Raw genomic sequence first — 22,355 nt, 5'->3', positions numbered from 1 at the left:
ACCCTCCCAGCCTACATCTTTCTCCCGTGCTGGATATTTCCTGCCCTTGAACATCGGACTCCAAGTTCTTCAGTTTTGGGACTTGGACTGGCTCTCCTTGCTTCTCATCTTGCAGGTGACCTATTGTGGGATCTTGTGATCATGTGAGTTAATACTTAGTAAACTCCTCTCTCTCTCTCTCTGTATATATATATGTCTGTATATATACACACACATATATATATGTCTATATATAGATATCTCTGTATATGTGTGTGTGTGTGTGTATATATATGTGTGTATATATATATCGCTCCCTGTAGAGAACCCTGACTAATACATTGCATCATCATTCTGCCCAGAATCTAGACCCAATTTTTATATTTGACCTTTTTTTGGCAAGGAAAAAACTGGGATTGTTTTTATTTTAACTATTTTCCCCGCCTAGCGCTAGATAAAATCATAACAAAGACATGGTCCATGAACAGTAGGCTGGAAATTAAGAGATACTAGATCAATAAGCCAGAATTCAAGACAGGTAAGCTTCTTCTGTGACAAAAATCAAATTTATTCTCATTTCTTTGCTTCTGTTTTTCTTTATTTTGTCTTTTTGGTCTAAGCCATTATAGGCTGGAAAACTGCTGGCTTTGCTTTCTGGAGTTACCGTGTTTTAGTTTGCCTTCTTTCTCCCATCTAAGCCAGTCCATCAAAATGAGACGAACTAGGGCTTCATGGCCAGCAGCTATAGCTACAGTCACAAGCAATGGGAAGGCTGGTTCCAAATGGCCAGCCAGATGTCAGAGTGCCTGCCTAGGATGGAGCAGAAGACCTGTCTTCTGGATGGTGAGTGCTCAGTGCACAGCTGAAGTTCCCAGGGGCTGGCTTCCTGGGGATGTACCTGGAGCTTCTAACTGCAGGGTAATTGCAGATCCCAGCTGCTCTTGGGAGCAGGTCTGTCTGGGCTCAGGCTCTGGGCAAGGCTGGGCTGCAGGATGAAGATATTCATAACTACAGCAGGAAAGGTCTAGTAGCTTCTTACTTTCTCAATAAGGCTTGTAGTTTCTCTCTTGAGTCCTTCACCTTGGTGTGGCATGGATATATTTTAGCTCTGCTAGACTCCCCATGACCACATTTACTAACAATATGGCCCTCCCTTTGCCTCCTTTGCTTAGGATTCTGGAGATGCATAAGTGCATTCTAAGGTATGGCTCTCTGAAAAAGAATAATTAATTACTGGAGGAGACACAAAACATTAATGAATGCAGTCACCTTTAAGGAGAGGAGTTATGGTGGGGGCAAGGGTGTGGGGGTGAGGAAGGGTGGTGTTCCTTATGAATGTTATACCATGTGAATGTTTTACCTAATTAAAAAACACTAAAAAGTTATCAACTCAGTCATTTCCTAGTTCTCTTAAATGTCAGTTTCTCTGGAGAGAAAAATTTGCTCTGCAGTATGCAAATAAAGGGCTAGATACTCCACAAAAATTGTGATACCCTTGACCAGAATAAAAATATCAAAAATAAGTAAAACTGGGACGATGAGAAGGAGGAGGAAATAAACTCTCCACTTTTATTTTTTGTTGTCTGAAGTGTCCTTTCATCCTATCTTAGCACCTTTTTATTTGGGTCTCTTCTCTCCTTAGGGTTTTCTCATTGTAGCCTAGAGGTCACGTCTCTTCATGTTCCATATTGGATGCCAAAGAGTTTAGTGGAATTTCCTTCTGGGTTATGTGAGAGGTTGAGTGATGGGTTTATCACTTCCCTGTATGGACCAGGTGGTATTACTTTGTCAAGCTGGGCAAACACTGATGGACACCCTCCCCCATCTGTTTCTAGAACTCTGCAGTAAATGCTAGATTGAAGCAAGCAGCTTAGGCTGAGGATATAAACCAGCTGTGCCTTCTCTACTCCTGAACATAAGGTGGCCAATCCCACAGAGCTTACCTGCCCCTGACAGGCAGAGAAGGGGACACTAAGCCTGCCCTTAGAAGCACATCCCTTCATTGAGCACTCATCAAAATGGTACCAATGAAGTATTAAGCTTGGGCCAATCAGGTTGTAAGTAAGCTTGGGCCAACCCTCCTCCCTGGTACCCAAGCAGACTGGATAGAGGCCCTTGCTAGAGAACTTGGTGAAGTTTGCTGTTTTCCACATGCAAAAATGGAAGTAAATACTGCATTTATTAAGGACGTAAAGGCAACTGTCATGAAGAAAAAACAATAAATGTGGTTTAAAAGTGCTCACAATTTTAATTCCAAGAGCCATTTCCAAAGTAGAATCATCTGGACATTGGTTGACTGGATGCAGAGGGTAAGCAGAGGGAGGGGAAAGACAATGAGTTTGTCTATTGTCTAGTGCTGGTTTATGTGTTTGCTGGATAATCTCTTTGTCTATTTATTGATCTATCATCTGTCTATATCTATCATTTATCTATCAATCTATCATCTATCAATCATCTATCTATCTATCTGTCATCTATCTATTTATCATCTATCTATCATCTACCTATCTACTGAGTGAGACAGAAAGAGAGCATGCTCTGAGTCCAATAGTCCATGTTGTTCTCTTCTGGCTTTTGACAGTGACAGAGATTGAGAAATCATGAGAGCTAGATGGAATTAGATACTGAGAGAAAGAAAACATCACAGACCCAACACTGAGGACCAACACAGTCTGTGGCTGATGACTAAATAATGAGAAGACTCACACAAAAAGTAGTATTAGTGATCAGGGAGACAGAGAGAGCACAGCTTTGTAAGCACGTTTGGAGGTCCTGGTGGGTGGTGTGACTCTAACCCATGAGCATCTCCATCCCAAACAGCCATCCACACAGATCAGCCCTTTGGATTTTTCCATAGGTCGTCAATGACCTTAGGAGAGCAGCTGCAGGAGACTGGGAGAGGCAGAAGCAAGAGAGTAAAAGGGATTTTCTGTGATTGATGGAGCAAAGCATCAGGTTACATAAGCACTGTGTGACTCATAAGGAAGAAATGATCATCTCAAGTGGCTATTACTCCAACAGAAGCAGCAACGGGCCAAGGAGCTCTGTTCAGATGCTGTGCTGTATCCACACAGAGGATGGTTCTACAAAAGCCAACTGTTGTATTAAAGGGAAGAGTCATCCTGAGTGACCACACATTAGATAGGGGGGCACTGGCAACACACCCCATCCTCCATGCTGCACTGTAGAAAGCCAATAGGGCTTGATAGGGGCACAAAAGCGTGATTGTTTTCATCTCTTTGGGGTCCAGCCAAGTAAGCTTAATTAAATGAAAATAATAGCATTTCAGTTCACCTGCAGAGTCAGGAGAAGAGGAATGAAAGTAATCCAAGTTTCCATCAAATACTTCTTGGTTCATGGTGCAGCTCTCTAATCACCTGATATTTATTGTTAACTTGTTTTTTTTTTCCTTCACTGTAGCTATTAGAGTAGAAATTTAATTACTGTGATTGAATTATTAAAGGATTCAGAAATACCTTTTGCATATTAAGCCTTTTCTTCCCCTTGAACTGGATGCTGGCACTAATCTAAGAACTTTTCTGTCACTTTGTTATGCCTGAGTGCTGACTTCCAAAGCTTCGAGTCTTAATGTCCTTGACAAAGGTTCATTTAATATATGCCATGTGAATATTAGGGAGAGATGTAAAATAGTGTTATGTAAGAATTATATTTGAAAATATTACTGATAGGAAAGATAATGGCTTCTATTTGTTATTATTATTTTTTGAGACGGAGTTTCACTTTTGTTGCCCAGGCTGGAGTGCAGTGTCACAATCTTGGCTCACTGCAACCTCTGCCTCCCAGGTTCAAGCCATTCTCCTGCCTCAGCCTCAAGAATAGCTAGGATTACAGATGCCTGTCACCACACTTGGCTAATTTTTATATTTTTAGTAGAGATGGGGTTTCACCATGTTGGTCAGGCTGGTCTCAAACTCCTGACCTCAGGTGACCCTCCCACCTTAGCCTCCCAAAGTGCTGAGATTGCAGACGTGAGCCACCATGCCCAGCCCAGATAATGGCTTCTAAAGTGTGATATCTGTCTCAGGAATGTAATAGAGATTGACAATTATTAAGGAAGACTTGAAGGGGGAGAGCCTTTTAGCTTTTTATTTAAATTTTTTTTGTTGGAGAAAACAGCAACAACAACAACCATACAAAACACTAGCAGTGGTGATCATTGGGAAAATAAAAACCTGAATTGTTTCAGCCCTGTTGCTTAGCAAAATAAAAAATAAGGCACCCTGATATTTTTTCCTTAGAATTATAAACTTGAATGGCCAATAGAGTAGTGGATCTTTTTTTTTTTTTCAGGCGTTGGACCACTTGAATGAAGCAGGAGCTTGCAGGCATCGCAGATTCTCATTTATCTCCCCCCAGATCTACAGTCCCATCCACAAAACTTCCCTTGGCACCAGTGTCTTAGTGGCTTCCACTGTTGCGTAGCCTGAGCCGGCGTTTCTCCTGGAGTCGAGGGGGTGGCTCTGCAGTGATGGTGACTGGTTGGTCCAGCACGCCCTGGGGCTTCTGGAAGTATTGGTTTGGTTCTTCCTTAAGGAACCTCTCATGACAGATAAAAGGCTTCAATCCTGGACCACCTGGCTTCGGGAGCTTTAGGCCTTGTCACTTTGTCTGCCAACTGGCCTCCTTCATTCTTGACTCCCAGCCCCATTCTCCATTTACAGCTGCTCATGCCTGCCTGCGAATTAGATGCAAAAATCAGTTTTCTTCTCTTCTCTGGTCTCAGCTGGGTTTCCTGGATGCTGTTTTCTGATCTCTTCCATCAATTGTGATTCTTTGAACAGTTCTCCTGGTAAAGCAACTTTCTGCTCTGCCAGGTTCCTGGCTCCCCTCTCCTGGCACATAACCCGCAGGTCTCACAGACAAGACCCACACTGGCATCAATGGCTCCAAGCTCTGAGCCCCAAGCAAAGCACCTATGGGCCCCTGGCACTTTCTCAGTTTAACCAGTAGGGCTCTATTCCTGCATCTCCATAGAGAGAAGAAAAGTAGGGGGTCACTTATCTATCATTCATTCCATAACTATGCACTGAACATTTGCTAAGCACTAGGCCAATGTGCCTCTGTAGAGGCCTTCATCTATTATCGGAGAAGCTCAGCAGAGGGCACTCCTGTATTATAACAGTTAAGCACCAGGGCAGTGAACCTGAACCCAGAGTTCCACAGCAGGTCTGCAGTGAGAACATGCAAATAACCCCACACTTACATATGTGTGTGTGTGTGTGTGTGTGTGTGTGTGTGAACACGCGTGCCCATGTTCTGGTCTTTATTTACTCATCATGTTCAAGATTAAATGGGATGCTCCCTTTTGCATTTTAGGTTATTAGCCTTACTCAAGCAAAGATAATAATGCCATGATATATTGCTCTAGTCACCGGATTCGCTCAAAAGTCATTTTAATTGGTGGCACATTTTATTTCAAAGCCCTTAAAGGGAAAAAAAAGAATATTTTAGGATGCAATTTCAAAATTACTGCCAAGTTATTGCCTTCTATTTGCTTGAAATAATTGAGTTCTTCTCTGGATGCAGTCATCTTGATGAAGAATAGAAAGGAGAGGACCTGAAATGTCACTGCTGCTGGAAGAGGAATTCATCTCAGGCAGGACACAAGTACATGCTATTCTTTGAAAAAATGTCTCCTTCTGATTAATTAAAATGAAGTAAGTGCCACAGTGCAGCCAATATTTTCCACTCAGTGGAATTTAGCCATGATGTATGTCCATGAAGAAATAGGCTCAAAGTAGGCCTTACATGTCTGATGTGAGTGGTAAACATTACTTTCCTTTTCATAATTCCAGTGTTTTTCAATAAAAATCCATATTTGAAGGAAAGTTACCAGTCGACTCAACCAAATAACATTTTTATGTGTTAGAAGTTAAATTATCAACTGTAAAATTAACTTCTCACCTGGTAAGTGAAATTAGCAGGTAGAGTGGTTGCTATTCAATTATGGTGAGTTGCTGTTTAATGGCTGTGTTCTGGAAGGCTCTATTAATGTCTATTGATCTGTTTTTTTCTACTGGACAGCAGACAGCCCTTTATTGCTAAACCCCATCATGGTGGTGCAAAATGTGGAGGCTGCAGTCAAAACCACTGAGGCTCTTGGTAATAATTAGCATAGCACCAAAAAGATACATCAGGTACTTTACTAAAATATCTCCTTCCTACCACCTTAATAATCGAAGCACGTCTTGACTAGGGGAAAAGGAAGTAACACAAATGTAATTTGTGGAAGCCGAATGGAGAGGCTTCCGGTCTGATCTGTCTCTTTCCAAATGTCCAGGTCCCAGGCTACTAAACCAAAGGCTCATCTTAGGTTGGGGCTCAGCCTCGGCCCTGTCTGTGGCAGAGAAGAAAGAGAAACAAGAAACAATCTCATGAGAAGGTGGCTATCTATGGGGCAGGCATTAAAGAGAGTCAAGAAAATCACTCCAAAAACACAAAGTCCTGTCTGCCCGGGGTTCCCAATAACGGAAACGTCATCATTATGAATTATGCCAACATATGTTGTTTTTGTTGCCTCACTAGAGTTGCTCTTTTGGTGACAGATCCTGGATTCTTCTTGGAGAACCACCCTTCCCGATTTCAGCCCCTGGGCTTCATCCACTGGTGTGTTCCCTCCTCCCAGACTGCAGTCCTTGATCCAGGGTGCGTGCTCCAGGCTTTGGTTAGAGTTATTGGGAAAGAGTTGTACCTTTTCCTTTCCAGGATCTAAACCAAGGATGTGAGTCCAAGGCTGCCAGAAGGAAAAAGAATCAACACAGGGGAACACGGAGGAGGGCTGGAGAGACACCTGCTCTAAAGACTCCTTTTGAGCTCCTGGATCTAGCCATGCCTGAAGAGGACCTTTATTCTTAACTTTTCAGTGATGTCAGTGAATATATTTCCATTTTTATTTAAAATGAAGTAAGTGGCACAGTGCAGCCAATATTTTCTGTTGAACTCTATCCTTCGGGTGGCTCACTTTATTCCTCATTGAAGGAAACAGCGTGTCGGTAGAGTGGAGTGTGAGAAAGAGGGCTGGCAGGTGGCCAGTTTTGTGCATACAGACCCTTGGTCCTGGAGCAGGCAGTGGGCCTCTAGGTTCTGCTTTAGCCGTCACAGGCACCTAGGCCTTGTTACCTCACTGGACAGCGTTAGGCGGAATGATAGGCAGGGTCCTTTCCAGCCTGACACTCCGTTTCCATCCCCGGACCCACTCAGGAGAGTGGATGGTCGCCCCAGCTGCCGCCTTGGGAATTCCATGGATAGGGGTGGTGGTGGCTTGTCCTTCCTTCAGGTGAGGTCTTCTCACATGCTTTGGTACCAACGGATATCATATGTCTTTTCGTGGTTTGTGAACGGAAGGTGATAAAGTATTTCTCTAAAATTCTAGCTTTTATTCATAAATGATTAGCATTTTCACTTTCTTCCCCCTTGACCCCGTTTCCATCGTTTCTGTCTCACAAGCTAGAGCTGGGAAGATGCGGTCGCCCATGCTGCGTCCTGCTGTCTCCTGCGGAGCAACTCTCCCCAGATCTGTGTGTTTGCCATAATATGCTCTCAGTTTTCTCCACACCCAGAGAGGATACACATTTGTTACGTGTTTACAAACCAGAATAAAACCATCGAATTGGGGTAACAGGAGGTGGAACCCGTGGAATATCAGTGTTTGTAACCCACCGTGCCACCAGCTCCAAGCTGTAGACACATTTTCTTTCAGTCCCCGGGGCTGGTGTTGCCATTTCTGCGGAGTAGTTCACCTGCGGGCAGGTGGTTCTCAGTTCCCAAAGTCGGGTGGCAAGGGCTGCTCTCCCGAAATGCTGACGCTTCCCCTGGGATGTCAGCAGAGTCGATGGGGACGAAATGAGGCAGCCCAGGCGAATGTCTGGGAGGGTGAGCTGTCCGAGTTACTCGGGGCAGGTAGGTCTTCTAATCCCCCATCGCGGCCTAGGTCTGACCCTGCCCCAACCGCCGCCACCGGGCAAGAAAGGCTGGGCCTCCAGGGTGCCCTGCGCACAGGCCTGGGCTCCGGAGGGCGGCGCTGGCCGGGTGCAGCCCCCTGGAACCCAGGCAGGAGGCGAGCCTGGGCGTCACTGGGGGCCGGGGCCGGCGACAGCCGCGGCGCGAGGGTGGGAGGGGACGCGCCTGGCTGGATCCAGAGCGCAGGCTGGCAGCTCACCGAGGCCAGCCCCGTCCCGTCCCTTCTGGGGTTTGGAGGCCTCAGCCTCGCCGCCCTCACTCCCCAGCGCGGCACTCTCCCAGTCACCCTGGGGGCCGCCCTGCCCCGCCTCGCGCCCACTGAGCTGGGACCCCGGGACCCACTCCCTCAGGCAGGCTGCGTCGCCCACGGCTGCGGCCCGGCCGGGCAGGGCTCGAGCTAGGGCCCGGGCGGGGGTTCCGGGAGCCGAGAGCTATTTTTGCAAACGCGTCAGCCGCTGGGGAGGAAGAGCCGGCTCCGCGCCCATTGTGTCTGAGCGGCGCGGCGCGGGAGGGGCCGGGGGGCGGCTGGGACGCAGCGAAGCGCGCGAAAACGGCCGGCTGGGCGGGGAGGACCGCGCCTGACCCCCGGCGGCGGGCGGGGCGGGGCCCGGGGCGGGGCGGGGGCGGGTCCGGGGCGGGGCGCGAGGGGGGCGGGTCCGGGAGCCCTCGGGCGGCTGCAGGCTGGCGGCTGCTGCGGCGGCGCGGGGACTGCGGGGACTGTGAGGCGGCCGCGCGGACAGCGACTCCCGGGGAAGCCCGCGCCCCGGGAGCGGGAGCAGGAGCAGGAGCAGCGCCGTCCCAGGCCAGAGGCGAGCGCCGGGCACCGGGAGAGCGGAGAGCCTGGGCAGCTGCCGGAGCGCGGGGGCGCGGCCCGAGGAAGCGACAGAGCGAGCACAGGCCTGGGGAGGGCGTCGGGCGCGAGCCTCCTGCGCGGAACATCCGAGGCTGCTTCGCGGGAGACAAAGCCGCGCGTAGAGACGCGATGCCCGCAGATCGCGAGCCCGGCCGGCGAGGGCGCGGGGGCTGCGGCGTCTGAGCGCGCCAAGCCGTGCGCCCGGGGGGACCCCGAGCCCCGGGGCCGGTGCGGGCGGCGGCGGGCGGGGCTCAGGTGCGCCCGGCCACGTCGGGCCCGTGACTCCTCGGGGGGCGGCGCCCTCCCGCCGCAGCCGCAGTGGCCGGCGCCGCAGCCAGGAGCCATGGGCAACATCTCCTCCAACATCTCGGCCTTCCAGTCCCTGCATATCGTCATGTTGGGCTTGGACTCGGCCGGCAAGACCACGGTGCTCTACCGGCTCAAGTTCAACGAGTTCGTGAACACGGTGCCCACCATCGGCTTCAACACCGAGAAGATCAAGCTGAGCAACGGCACGGCCAAGGGCATCAGCTGCCACTTCTGGGACGTGGGCGGCCAGGAGAAGCTGCGGCCGCTGTGGAAGTCCTACAGCCGCTGCACGGACGGCATCATCTACGTGGTGGACTCGGTGGACGTGGACCGGCTGGAGGAGGCAAAGACGGAGCTGCACAAGGTGACCAAGTTCGCCGAGAACCAGGGCACGCCGCTGCTGGTCATCGCCAACAAGCAGGACCTGCCCAAGTCGCTGCCGGTGGCCGAGATCGAGAAGCAGCTGGCGCTGCACGAGCTTATCCCGGCCACCACCTATCACGTCCAGCCGGCGTGCGCCATCATCGGCGAGGGCCTCACCGAGGGCATGGACAAGCTCTATGAGATGATCCTGAAACGCAGGAAGTCCCTCAAGCAGAAGAAGAAGCGGTAATGCGCCCAGAGCGACCGGGGAGCGAGCGAGTGCGTCAAGAAAGAATGAATGGATGGATGGATGGATGGATGGATGAGCGAGAACCCGCGCCCGCGAACAAAGACAGCGAACCAAAGCGATGCTTCGAATATTTAAAACGGAATCTCTGCACCCAAATGCAGGACTGGTGACTTAAGGAGCTGCGAAGGCTGATTTACCGGCCTGCTCTCGACCTGCCCCCCACCCCCAGCTCAGGGGACCTTTTGTCTGAACGCCAGAGCTACTGACCAGGTCGGGGGGCCGCGGTGGGGAGTGGAAGAGCTGGTCCTGCTGTCCGCCCTCCCAGCCCCAGGTGGAAGGCTCAGTTGTCGGAAAGACAAAAGCGATTTCTTCCTACTCCTGCAGGGCCAGAAGTTCAGGCTGCCCCGCCCCCACTGGGGGATCGCACCTGTGAATTACCTGAGGTATGCATTTCCCAGAACCCTGGGCGTACCCACCTTGGGGGGCATGTTGGTTCTGGGGGGACCACCTCTCCTTACATTCAGGGGCTGTGAAGCTGAGTAATTTTCGGTCACAGGGCAGGCCCCTGTTGAAATTTCATTTGTCCTGCTCTGGGCCCAAAGGAGGTGGTGGTTTGGGTCGTCAGAGGACTGCCTGGGACGGTGCAGCGGGCACGGAGCTCTGTGCTGGCCTGGCTGGGGATGGCCGCGGAGATGCCCTTTTCCTGGTGCTTTGTGGTGGCTGCAGAAGACCAGTTTTGTTGAGAAATGCTTTTCAGCCTGGAATCAGACATCTTCCAGATGGTTTGGACCCTGTCCATGTGTAGGTCATTATCACACAAAGAGACCAATAAAAATAAAAAATAAAAATAAAAATAAAAAGACGAACTATTGGAGGTGGTGGCCAATGATGCATTTACTGTTTGCAGGATAGTTAAAGGTGTTTAAAGGGTAAGGCTTTTGGTGTAAATGCTGGATGGGGTGTGTGTGTGTGTGTGTGTGTGTGTGGATATAGGGACCTCCTTCTGTACTGTGTAATCGGCATTAATACCTAGACTCATATGTATGGAATTTTAAATTCTCTTAGCCTACTGATTGGTTTGGATGAGCACACCAGCTGCAGGTGTGTGCTGAATTGCAAGATGGTATTTTTTTTTTTTAACCAAGGGATGTCTCTTGTAATACTAACCGCGTGATGATGGGTTTTCAGACATGTTGGAAAAAAAAAAAAAAAAAAACTTTTACAAATGAATACTTACCTTAGAAATATTCACCTTGGGAAAAAAGACTTTGCTCTGCCCTTTTATATTCCTTTATGCTGCAAGTGGCGACATGTTCAGATTTCTAATTTGGTTCATTGTGGCCTATGTGGTTTAAGTATTTCATTAAAAATGTCTCGTTAGAGTATTTGATGTCATGCACCAAAAAAATAAAACCCCACCTTGTTGCAAAAGCTGACCTCGTTGCATGGAATTAGAAGAGAAGGAAAAACACAAGGATGAAGTCTTTCCGAATTCATTCTTGTGGGAACTGGCCTTTGGAGCCAGCCAGCACTTTGGGCAAATGCAAACAACAATGAGTGCTTGAGATAAAAGAAAGTGTGACGTCATGGTCACTGGTACTCAGGCACTTCACAGTTTACTTGAAAGAGGCTTTGGAAAATAGATAAAGTGAAAGAAGAATAAATACATATTTTTAATAATGTAATTTTAAAAATCCTTTATAATCAGGACTGAGTCTTGGTTTGCAGAAGCTGTCATTTACCCTGAAACACAGTATCAAAAGGGAAACTTAAAACATACTGTTTGATTTTTTTATTTCCTCTTACAATCCATGTTTTCAGGTGGAATTATGACTCTCCCCCCATTGTTACACATTTCTTTACAAAGGAGGCCTGTAGAAATTGGACATGATCATGCTTGAGCATGTGAGTTAGTCAAATTATGAGTCCATGCCTATTGTCCATTACACACCGAATGTTAATTTAAGAACCAGAGGCAGAAGTTCTGGCTTCCTGCTTGAAACCCAATTCTTATATGAAATTTTTTAAAAGCAGAAACCTAGCAGCCCATCTGCTTTTTCTCTTTCGTCGGTGTATTTGGTAACCCTCCAATGCTGGTCTTTTTGTAGAAACTCGGTAGAGAAAGTCTAGCTAAGCAGTGTTGAAAAGCCTGCAAGATTTCAGTTTACATATCGACAGCATATTCACTGATTTCTAAATGGGCTGGTCCCATCATCTGAAGATTCTGTATAGAATTATTAAAAAAAAAAATCCATCTTTCTTTATTTTCTTCACATGCGACAATTTCTTAAGCACTTTGACATTTTGGTAGTTCCACACTATTGAGAGAATAATATATTTATTTTGTGACATTGCAGATGCCAAATACTGTAACCTTCTCGTGATAACAATACTTAGGTTCAAGATCACTGTTCAAACCCTGTCATGCTTTAAAACTGATGCGAGATGATTTTGTTTTTTGCATAATCAATACTTAAGGGTGCAATCAACTGTTAGTAATTGTGCAGTAAAGTAAAGCCCTGTGGTGTATCAACTACTAGTTAAGAGTCTCAGTTGATTTCTGTAATGTTTGACCTAATAATAGCCCGTTTCGTCTCTGACCCAACAGAGGAAGCACAGATCAAATCACCTTGGAGTGGTCACCAGGGGGACAGGGAGCCCCCCACCAATGTATCAATGGGTGATTTATGATGCCTTCTGCCCTTTGGTGAGTGAATGGGTTTCCCATAGGGGAAGTTGGCCTCCCTCCGTGAGCTTTGGAAATGTTTTCTAATAGACACAGGGAGGCCAGTTTTGTTTCAGAGCAATTATCTTCCCAAATTCTCTGTTCTAGTGTTGGGACTGTGTACCCTGGTTTCTGTTTTCCTTTCTACTGCTGTAATTCTCTGTCTCATCCTCCTCCTCTTTTGTTTCCATAGCCTTTTATAATGCATATATGATGCTGTGAACAGAAATAAATTATTTATACAATCAAATGACTGCGGAGATTTTCTGTGGATTTTTTTTTTTTTTTTTTTTTTTTTTTGACATTGCTGGTATTCATTCTCTAGGCCTCTGCTGAGTGGAGGGATGGATCACAAGATGGTGTCTGGAGTTCTAATCGGTATATCAATCATCTCTGGATTTTTGGTGTCAGGGTCTAGCTCTGCCGTGAATGGTGGATCTGGACGCTAAAATGCAGGAGTCTGTATGCATTTGAGGCTCGTTCACTTGTGCCTGTCCTTCATCTGGGTGCCTTCCACTGAGTCACCCCAAATCCTTTAGGAAAATGGCCTCAATGTCTAGCCCTTCCTCAGCACTCTCATTTACTAAAAAGGTCATGAATTGGTAATTACTTCAAAAAGGTAATTATATAAAATTGGAAATAGCTATGTACTAATATAAGAACGCTGGAAGTTACAAAGCTACTCAGTATCTTGGCTGTGTCTCTCTGCTCAGTACCTGGGCTGAGTCCATGATTTTTGAGTCCAAGGCTTGAGCTCTCTTAAACAGCAGGTGTAGTTAGACCCTCACATTCTGTAGACTCTGCAGAGAAAAGGTCCACTTTCTAAAGAAAAATGCGATTGGGCCAGAACCAATAGAACCTTGAATGGGTGCAATGGGTAGCATATGGAGGCGCATGGCAGCTGTTAAGCGACAGGCTTAATTGTTACTAAGTGATGGTTAAGACCCTAGTGGGGTATGGGGTCTCTTAAGCATGGAGCCCAAAAGAGCCAGTTCCAAAATCTGGCTCAAGTGCCTAGGGCCCTGTGGTTTTGCTCAAGTCCTTTCCCTCTAAGCCTCAGTTTCTCATATGTAAAATGGGATCATAATGGTACCTCAAAGCATTGTTGGGAGGATGAAGCAGGATAATACAGGAGAAGCGCTTATTCCCATGCCTGGCACACAGTAAGTGCTCAATAGCTTTCAATTTGTTGTTATTGGCTGCCAACAACATGTGGAACGTGTGATAACCTCACCTTCCTGTGGGCCTTTAAGTCAGGTCCTTGCAATCTCCCTTTTAGCCACACTTCTTGGTATCCTCATCCCACTAAAACCTAGGCTGCTGACTCTGGGCTTGGGCCAGAATGGAGTGAAAACAAGCACGTGGAGACTCTCTAATCAACCCAGGTGGTCTTCTCCTCCAAAGGTGTAAGAGGCTGAATTAGGTGTCAAACTTAGGTTGCCAGACTCTTGAATCCATTACTTTTCATACATCCCATATCACTAGGCTGTGATCCCCTCAAAGCAGGGAGGAGATCTTCTTTAATTGCTAGTGCCTAGCATAGTACTGAGCATATAGTAGGTGCTCAGTAAATATTGGCTGAATGACTTAATTCCTGTCAATTAGTTTTGGTCATAAACTTTAAAATAGGAATTAAATAAAATTACTATCTCCTATTAAATATTTAAATGAAAATAGGCAAAATATTGTTATTCTTCCAGATCAGTATTGTGAGATGAATCATTGCTCCAACCAAGTATGTTGAAACTTACACATTGGTGAACACATATGTGGGTTTAGAAGTTTTTCTTTAAAAATGAGCATGGCTTGACTTTAATCATTCACATTGCTGCAGGAACTAATTACTGGGACCTAGATTACATCAAAAGGGCAGGATGCTGTTTCTGAAACCTAAAAAAACGGCTGAAAAACCACTTAGGAACTATTGTGGCTCCCCAGGAGTAAAAATATAGAGAATCAGAAGAAGCAAAGACCAAAACCCTTGCTTTATAGGGCAACCTTAATTTAACCTTGATTCAACACATAGATTCTTGGGGAGCCAAGTGACATCTGATACTTAGACAACATCAATCATTTTATGTTTTCTAGAAAATTAACTGCAAGTGGCCCCATCCCTCTGACCACTAGTAACCGAGGAGTTTGGTGTTAATCCTAAGCCACTGTCCTATTTTCCGCAATCTGAACTTTTCCTTCAAGGTTTCGATTCTTCGTTTGTAGGGTTTTTTTGGTACACCAGGGACGCCTGGCCTTACTGTTTTGTGCCTTTATGTTTGTCTCCAGAGCTTGGGTTCTTGGAACCATCCTGTTACCAGCGTTAACTGTTAGACTGTTTTGATGTCACAATCATGTGGTAGCAAGGAAGGACAAAATTATGTGCATATAACTGATGTGAAGATGAAAGATTTGACATGAAAAAAGTAAGAAGAGAACAAATGCAGAACTTGATAGTCCTTGATTTAGCAGCTCTCTGGCTGCCCAGCTGAATAACCTCTCTTCTGCTTTGTGTCCTGTTGTAGGTCTGATGCCCACAGCTTGGCATTTAACTGCCAGGAAAGAATCCGCAATCTCAGTTGATATGCAGGCGTTTCTCTTCTCTCCTCATTCGGCTGTCTCGTACATGTTCACTTATCCTTAAAACAGCCCTCTCCTTCTGGCTCTCCCTGGCTCAGCTGAAACTCGTTTAAAATAGAATTTGCACAAGACATTGGAGGATTTTCTACATTTGTTTTGCACCAGTTCTGAACTTAAGCGTGGGGCTGCGTCAGTTTCAGAGAGGAACTTGCAATGTGAGGGTTTCTGAGAAAGTAGCCTGTTGTTTCTTCCCCGAGATTAGAAGTGAGAATGAAAGATCTGTGTTACTTACTCCACGTAAGTTCTCAGAATATGCAGTGGCTTTCTTTGAATGGTACCACCTTAGACACAACTCTGGGGTGAACTGCTCCTAATGCAGAATGTAACTGTGACTGCATTCTGCATGGAGCATGGCAGCATGGCGTGAAAGAAGTAACCAAAACAAGCAATTTTTAAAGTTGTTTTTATAGCATGCCTTTTAGAAGACAAGCATCTCATTTGCATTTGTTAATTAAAATTACTGTAACATAGTAACATTAGGCACAGCCCGGTTTATAGTCCCTGTTAGTCCTAGATGATCATGGTAATAGCCACTGCAGCCTTTACTGAGTGCTTAGTATATGCTAGGCACCATGCTAAGTGCTTCACGTGCTTGATAATTTTTCCTCCCAAAGGCCCCAAGAGATCAACTAATTTTATTTGCACTTACAAATGAGGAAACCGAGGTTCAGAGGAGATTAGCTAATGTTCTGCGAGGGTGGAACTAGTTTAAGCCCCAGATCCCTTCAACCCAAGGGCTGGGCTCTTGGAGGCTCCACTAACCTGCTGCTCTTTGATCGGGAGGGTTCTGCAGTTTAAAAAATATTGGGCTCTGGGCCAGGCACGATGGCTCACGCCTGTAATCCCAGCACTTTGGGAGGCCAAGGCAGGTGGATTACCTGAGGTCAGGAGTTTGAGACCAGCCTGGCCAACATGATGAAACCCTGTCTCTACTAAAAATACAAAAAATTGGCTGGGCGTTGTGGTAGGCACCTGTAATCCTAGCTACTTGGGAGGCTGAAGCATGAGAATCTCTTGAACCCGGGAGATGGAATTTGCAGTGAGCTAAGATTGCACCACTGAACTCCAGCCTGGGCGACAGAGCGAGATTCCGTCTAAAAAAATAAATAATAATAAATCTGGGGCTCTGGATCTAGGAAGATGAGGATGGACGGTTTGTGTTGCCAGCCTGCATCACCACCCTCATGCTGATGACATTTGAAAGGGTGACCTCCTTCCCCTCCCCCTTCCCCCACTGCCAGGGCTCTGCTGACGTCCCAGCACTGCACCTTGCTTTCTCTCCTTAGCACATCCCAGTGTCTAGAATAGACAACCCCTCTTGTTTCAGATTCTGTCCCTGAACAATTTTGTTTTCAGTTTTCCTTTCAGGAGTGTTTGTGTCGGGGACGATGCCTACCCCACACAGGATGGACAGGGAGGAGTGTCAGGTGTCACTGGGTCTGCATTTGGGGATGTGATCTTGAATGAGTCACCTGCCTAACCCCTCTCAACCTCAGACCCCTCAACTACAGGATGAGGCTGAGAATCCCCATCCTGCCTACCTCTCAGTATTGTTTTAAAGGTAAAATGAAACACTAGATGGAAAAGCACCGTGCAAGCTGCAAGGCAAGTCACACACACGGCAGGGATGCATATGATGCTTTGGCTGTGACCCCTTCTCCCCGCTGATGGCAGGATGCCCCCTCCTGCTTGTAGTGGAATTCTGCTGGTCTGTTTTTCACAGACAGGCCAGACAGGCCAAACAGCCCTGGTGCTCGCTCCCTCTTCACTTTCGCTGATAAGACTTCCAGCTCATGGAGAGTAAACCAAAGGAGACTTCTTAAGGGAAAACATCTCTCCTTGCGAGATTCTGGGCATTGAATCTTTAGTGGAAGTTTCCAGTAAGTGGCTGTGGGGGAAACAAGCCTCCTCTATCTGTGGTTTGCAGAATTCTCATTCTTCTAATGGCTACTCCTGGGTGTTTCCATTTCCTTAAACGCTAACTCACTGTGCAGTTAATTTCAACTGCCTATGCCTCATAACAACTAAAAAAACTACAATTGTAACATTTAAAAGGCATCATGGTAAGTAATGATAACTGCAACAGTTTATTTCATAAATATGTGTTTGAATCCATTATTACATGAATGAAAATTTGCATTGCTATGTAATTCGAAGTGTGCTGGGATGCTGTATTTATTGTATAAAAAAGCCTTCCAAAAACAGTATGGACAACCAATTGTGACACCCACAATACTGGGGAGACTGTGATATAGGCAAAGGCACTTGTCCTCAGAAGTCTGATATTCTAGTAGGTGAGTCAGGCCTAAATGATCAAGTGAGGTACTTGACTCCAGTGCAAAGCATCCATCATTTTACCAAAGAGAAAGTCGCAAATTTAACCAAACCCACCATTGCAAGCCACACCAGTCTTGGAGTAGAGCCGGAAGCAATGTATATTCCAAAGTATATTACTCTGTGGTCCTGGTACCTGCAACATGAAGAATTCTGCCCACCTCAAAATCCTTCTCCAGCTCTTTCAGAGATTTCCTGGGGCAGGGAGGGATGTTCATTGTACACACGTCCTCAGCCTCCTCCACTTCCTTTCCTGCCCTGACTGCTGGAGGCAGTGCCAGTTTTGCAGGTTTAGAGAAGCTGATCATCATGATCGGCATGATGGCTCAAACTGCTGACCCTCAACACTGGTGACCCCACCTGGGTCCGCCCCATTCTCAATGTCCAGCAGATATTTCGGGGGCCTGGCTCCTCAGTGTCTGCTCTTGCACATAAGGAACACAGGAGTCAAAGAGCCCAGGGATTATCTGAGTGTCTAATGCTGTGCCATCTCAGAATCCCCCTTTTACCTGAAACTGGCTCTCTCTCCTGGAGCCTTTCTTGGGTGTATCAGCCCACTAGTCCCCTCCATGGAGTTCTTCCCAAGAGATGCCTTAACTGATTAGAAATCCTGGGATGGATGGGAATCTTGGTGTGGGCCCAGCTCACGGTTCTAAACCAGGGCTCCATCAACCTAAAGGGAGATGTGTGGTCTGCCTGCAATCCGGTTGCTGTCGCAGAGTTAAGAGCATCACACTCTGGGGACTGTGGTGGGGTGGGGCGAGGGGGGAGGGATAGCATTGGGAGATATACCTAATGCTAAATGACGAGTTAATGGGTGCAGCACACCAGCATGGCACATGTATACATATGTAACTAACCTGCACATTGTGCACATGTACCCTAAAACTTAAAGTATAATAATAATAATAATAATAATAATAAAAAGAATTTCCTGCAGAAGTATTGAGAATGACCACTTCCCCCTGAAATCCAGGCTGTGTCTTAATTCTGCTCTTCCTGCATCTGGTTGTATAGATAACTGGATGCTGGAATCAGAGATTAAAGGGTCTGATGTGGGGTGAAGGCCTCAGAAGGAGACACTGCAGGTAACCTACACAGGTCAATATCTTATCATCTTGCTGGCAGGACCCTGATTTTGCTTGGATGGCACCTTCTGTCTTATGGTTATGTATTCATAAAAGGCTACCCTATCCCCAGCTTTAAGAGAAATTAATATCAACCATAAAATCAATCATTCCTGTTGCCCGCAATTTGCTTAGGATAGGTCCTGTTGCCATTCTGACCAATGAGGATGAAAGGAAAGGCTTTTTGTGGAAGAGAGAGTGGGTGGGCTTTGGAAAAAAAAATTTTATATTGGAAAATGAGACATAGGGACCATATGGCTCTCCTTTGCTGCCTCTGAATTTCAGTAAATGAAGATGTGATGCCTGGAGTGACTGCAGCCATCCTGATACCATGAGGAGAGCCAACCCAGACAGTGAGGATGGCAGAAAGGAAATATGAAAGGAACCTGGGTCTTAGAAAATGTCATCCAACTGCTGAAATAACCAACCCCAGGATTGCCTGAACTCAGGGCTTGGGATTTCAGCTATCCTTCAGATACCATCACCAACCCTGATGTTGCAAAAACAATGAGAGCTCCCCACAAGGGCTGCCATGTGAGAGAAGCCTCTCCACCCCCTCTGTGTGTGACAACAGGTCACAAGCAGATGGAAACCTGCCTTGCTTGGCCCAGGCTGGGGGAGTGGAAGGACTGACTTCTCCCATCCTGGTTTGACAATTACTGCCAAGGAGCCAAGGACATTCTGGCCACAGGAGTGTAATTCAGAATAAACAGCTGAGAATGTCATTCATTGTTAAGCCCTTTACCACTGCTCATTTTCTCAAAAGAAATTATTCTGATAATATTAATTACTGCCATTCACACAGTGTTTGTTTTATATTAGATGCTGAATTGAGCACTTGACAGTCATCTCATTTAATCCTCTCTGAAGCACTATGAGGTAGGCATGTACTTCCTGCCTGCAGCAGCTGCCTCCTTTGGATAGACAGACAGACAGATAGACAGACAGATAGATACTCTTAAAAACGAAGGTTGACCACTTTTGGAGTGCCAAGCACTGAGCCAAACATGTTAGTTGGGCTGTCCTTCTTACCCCTGACCATAAACATCATGGAATCAGGACTAGTTTTATCATTAGCCTCACTACAGAGATACAGAAACAGGCTTGGAGGTGCTGGGTGCCTTGCCAGGGTCACAGTGCTACTATGCAGAGTGAGGATTTGAACACAGGCAGTCTGACCTCAGAGCCTGTGCACCTGCCGTGAGGCAGCTCTACACAGCCCTGAGCTGGAAATTGACACATGGCAGGTACCCCAGGATATCTGTCTCATGAATGGACTCCTAATTGGTGCAGCATCCACCACCACTGCAGCTGAGAAGGACCGCACAGGGATCTCTGAACCAAGGCCTTTCAAATCCGATGGGCATACTTACTGCCTGCCTGGGGATTCCATTGCATCGTGCATCCTGACTTGGTGGGGCTGGGGTGTGTCATGAGATTCTGCTTTTCTAGTAAGTTCCCAGTGAGATTGATGCTGCTGTTCCCTGAATGCAAGCATCAGGTCATTCGTTCATTCATTGGGAGTTGCCAGATCTTGGCTTTGTATCATGCCAGCATCCCAGAAAATTTCGTGCCTCAGCCATGTTTTTCTGGTCCCTTTAAAGCAGTGGCCGTCAACCATGGGTGACTTTGTCCTCCAGGTGCAATGGCAATGTCCTGAGACATGCTTGGGTGTCACCATTAAGGGGAGGGGGCTAGAGGCATCAGGTGGGTAGAGGCCAGGATGCCACTGAACATCTTACCATGCCTGGGACAGCCCCCCAGACAATGATCTGGCTCAGAATGTCAATAGCACTGAGGTCAAGGAAGCCTGCAGGAGATCTTTGCACTGGCAGTTCCCTCTCCCTACGACACTTGTCCCCCAAGGGACTGCCTGGCTCCATGCTTCCTTTCCTTCAGGTCTTTGCTCCAACATCCCCTTCTGGGTCCAGCCTTCCCCAGCCTCATTTTAAATTGTAACTCCCATCCCTCACTGTCTCTCTCCTCCCTGCATCCACCAACATAATATGCATTTTCCTCAATGATTTGTTCATTGTCTGTCTCTCCTATGTGTTCGTTTCCACTGCTCCTGAAAAAAATGGCCACAAACTTAGTGGCGCCAAATAACACAAATGCATTCTCTTACAGTTCTAGGGATCAGAAGGCCTCAAATCTAGGTGTCAGCAGAGGTTGTTCCTTCTGCAGCCCCAGGGCAGAATCTGTTCCTCGCCTTCTCCAGGTTCTAGAAGCTGCCCACGTTCCTTGACTCATGGCCTCCCTTTTATTAGGTTGGTGCAAAAGTAATTGCAATTACTAATGGTAAAAAATGCAATTGCTTTTGCACCAACCTAATATCTTCAAAGTCAGCTGCACAGCACCTTCAAATCTCTCTGTGACTCTGGCCTTTCTCTTATAAGAACCCTTATGAAGACATCAGGCCCACCCAAATCATCCAGGACAAACTCCCCACCTCAAGGTCCTCAGCTTAATTACATCCACAGCGTTCTTTCTGCCATGTGGGGTAACATATTCACAGGTTTCAGCAATTAGGACATGAGCATTTGGGGGACCATTATTTTGCCCACCACACCCTCCTAGAATGAAAGCACCACGGAGGCAGAGAGTTTTATCCAACATGTTGATTTGTGAATCCCCAGAGCCTAGCACAGGGCCTGATACTTAGGAATACCTAAATACCATTTAGTATTTATTGGATGATGAATAACCCTTGGTTTTCAGAAGAAATAATCAGAAAACTGGAAGCAACAGAAGACACCCTCCCCATTGAAAATATGGCTCACCTGTAAGAGTCAAACAGTAATGTCGATTTGTCATGTATGAATATCGATATATAAGAAGGAAACTTAAAGAGACAGGCTACTGTCCTGGCCAGAGTTAGATCTGGACAAAGCAGTTAGTGGATCCACATAAGGATGGTGTCCACCCACAGGGCCCAGGCCAGCCAAGAAGGCGTGGAAAACAGGAGACCCCAAGAGACGCTGGCAGCAAAGACCTCACTCTTTCAGCAGCCAGTATGGCCACCGATGGCTGCCATGGTATTCCTACGTGGGGTGGAAAGCCTGGACATCAGACACAAATAAATACCCCCTTGGCAGGTACAACTCTAACTGAAAATTAACCTGTGGACATTTTGGTTTGTGAGTTGGTGTGTCAGATTCCCAGGGCTGCCATGACAACACACCACCAACAGAGGGGCTTTGGCAACAGAACTGTGTTGTCACCTAGTTGTGGAGGCTGAAAGCCTGAGACCGAAGTGTCAGCAGGGTTGGTTCCTTCTGAGGCCACCAGAGCATGTGTTCCAGGCCTCTCCTCCAGCTTCTGGTGGTTTGCTGGTAATCTTTGGTTTTCCTGTTTGTGGCAGCATCACCCCAACCCTCGCATGACATTCTCTGTGTGCAGGTTTCTGTGTCCAAATTTCACCTTTTTGTGAGGACATGATCATGTTGGAATAGGGCTCACCTAGTGACCCCATCTAAACTTGATCATCTGCAAAGACTCTATTTCCAAATAAGGTCTCATTCACAGTACGAGGAGTTAAGACGTCAATATCTTTTGCAAGGGATGCCATTCAACCATAACTCATGATTTCTGTGAATTGAGACGTCGTGAATCTGAATCTCCAAGTTTAATTAGCTTCGAGACACCAGGAAACCACGAACTATGGGGAAGTCCTCACAGAATGCACTGGGGATAGCTGCCTGTTCACTGATTACACCTGACCCTGTACCCACTTCCCATTCAGCCTCCTACGTTCACAGGGAGCTTTTATCTTGTTGATATTACATAATGTTTTATAGCTGAGTT

At 46.8% G+C, this 22,355-nt stretch overlaps 1 protein-coding gene across 1 annotated transcript; it reads left to right on the top strand.

Moving 5' to 3' along the window:
- Nucleotides 1–8,626: 8,626 nt before the first annotated feature.
- ARL4C (ADP ribosylation factor like GTPase 4C) lies at nucleotides 8,627–12,709 on the top strand. Its single transcript, XM_054478743.2, has 2 exons — nucleotides 8,627–10,177; nucleotides 12,343–12,709. The coding sequence occupies exon 1, from the start codon at nucleotides 9,156–9,158 to the stop codon at nucleotides 9,732–9,734; it is 579 nt and encodes a 192-aa protein (XP_054334718.1). The 5' UTR covers nucleotides 8,627–9,155; the 3' UTR covers nucleotides 9,735–10,177; nucleotides 12,343–12,709.
- Nucleotides 12,710–22,355: the final 9,646 nt, after the last annotated feature.

The sequence above is a fragment of the Pongo pygmaeus genome, chromosome 11, assembly GCF_028885625.2.
Source record: "Pongo pygmaeus isolate AG05252 chromosome 11, NHGRI_mPonPyg2-v2.0_pri, whole genome shotgun sequence".
In the NCBI taxonomy this organism is placed as follows: Eukaryota; Metazoa; Chordata; class Mammalia; order Primates; family Hominidae; genus Pongo; species Pongo pygmaeus.
This window is presented reverse-complemented; position numbering and strand designations above follow the sequence as displayed.

Excerpts from the sequence above, each read along its gene's own strand:
- ARL4C (XM_054478743.2), top strand. The coding sequence starts at position 9,156 with ATGGGCAACATCTCCTCCAACATCTCGGCCTTCCAGTCCCTGCATATC.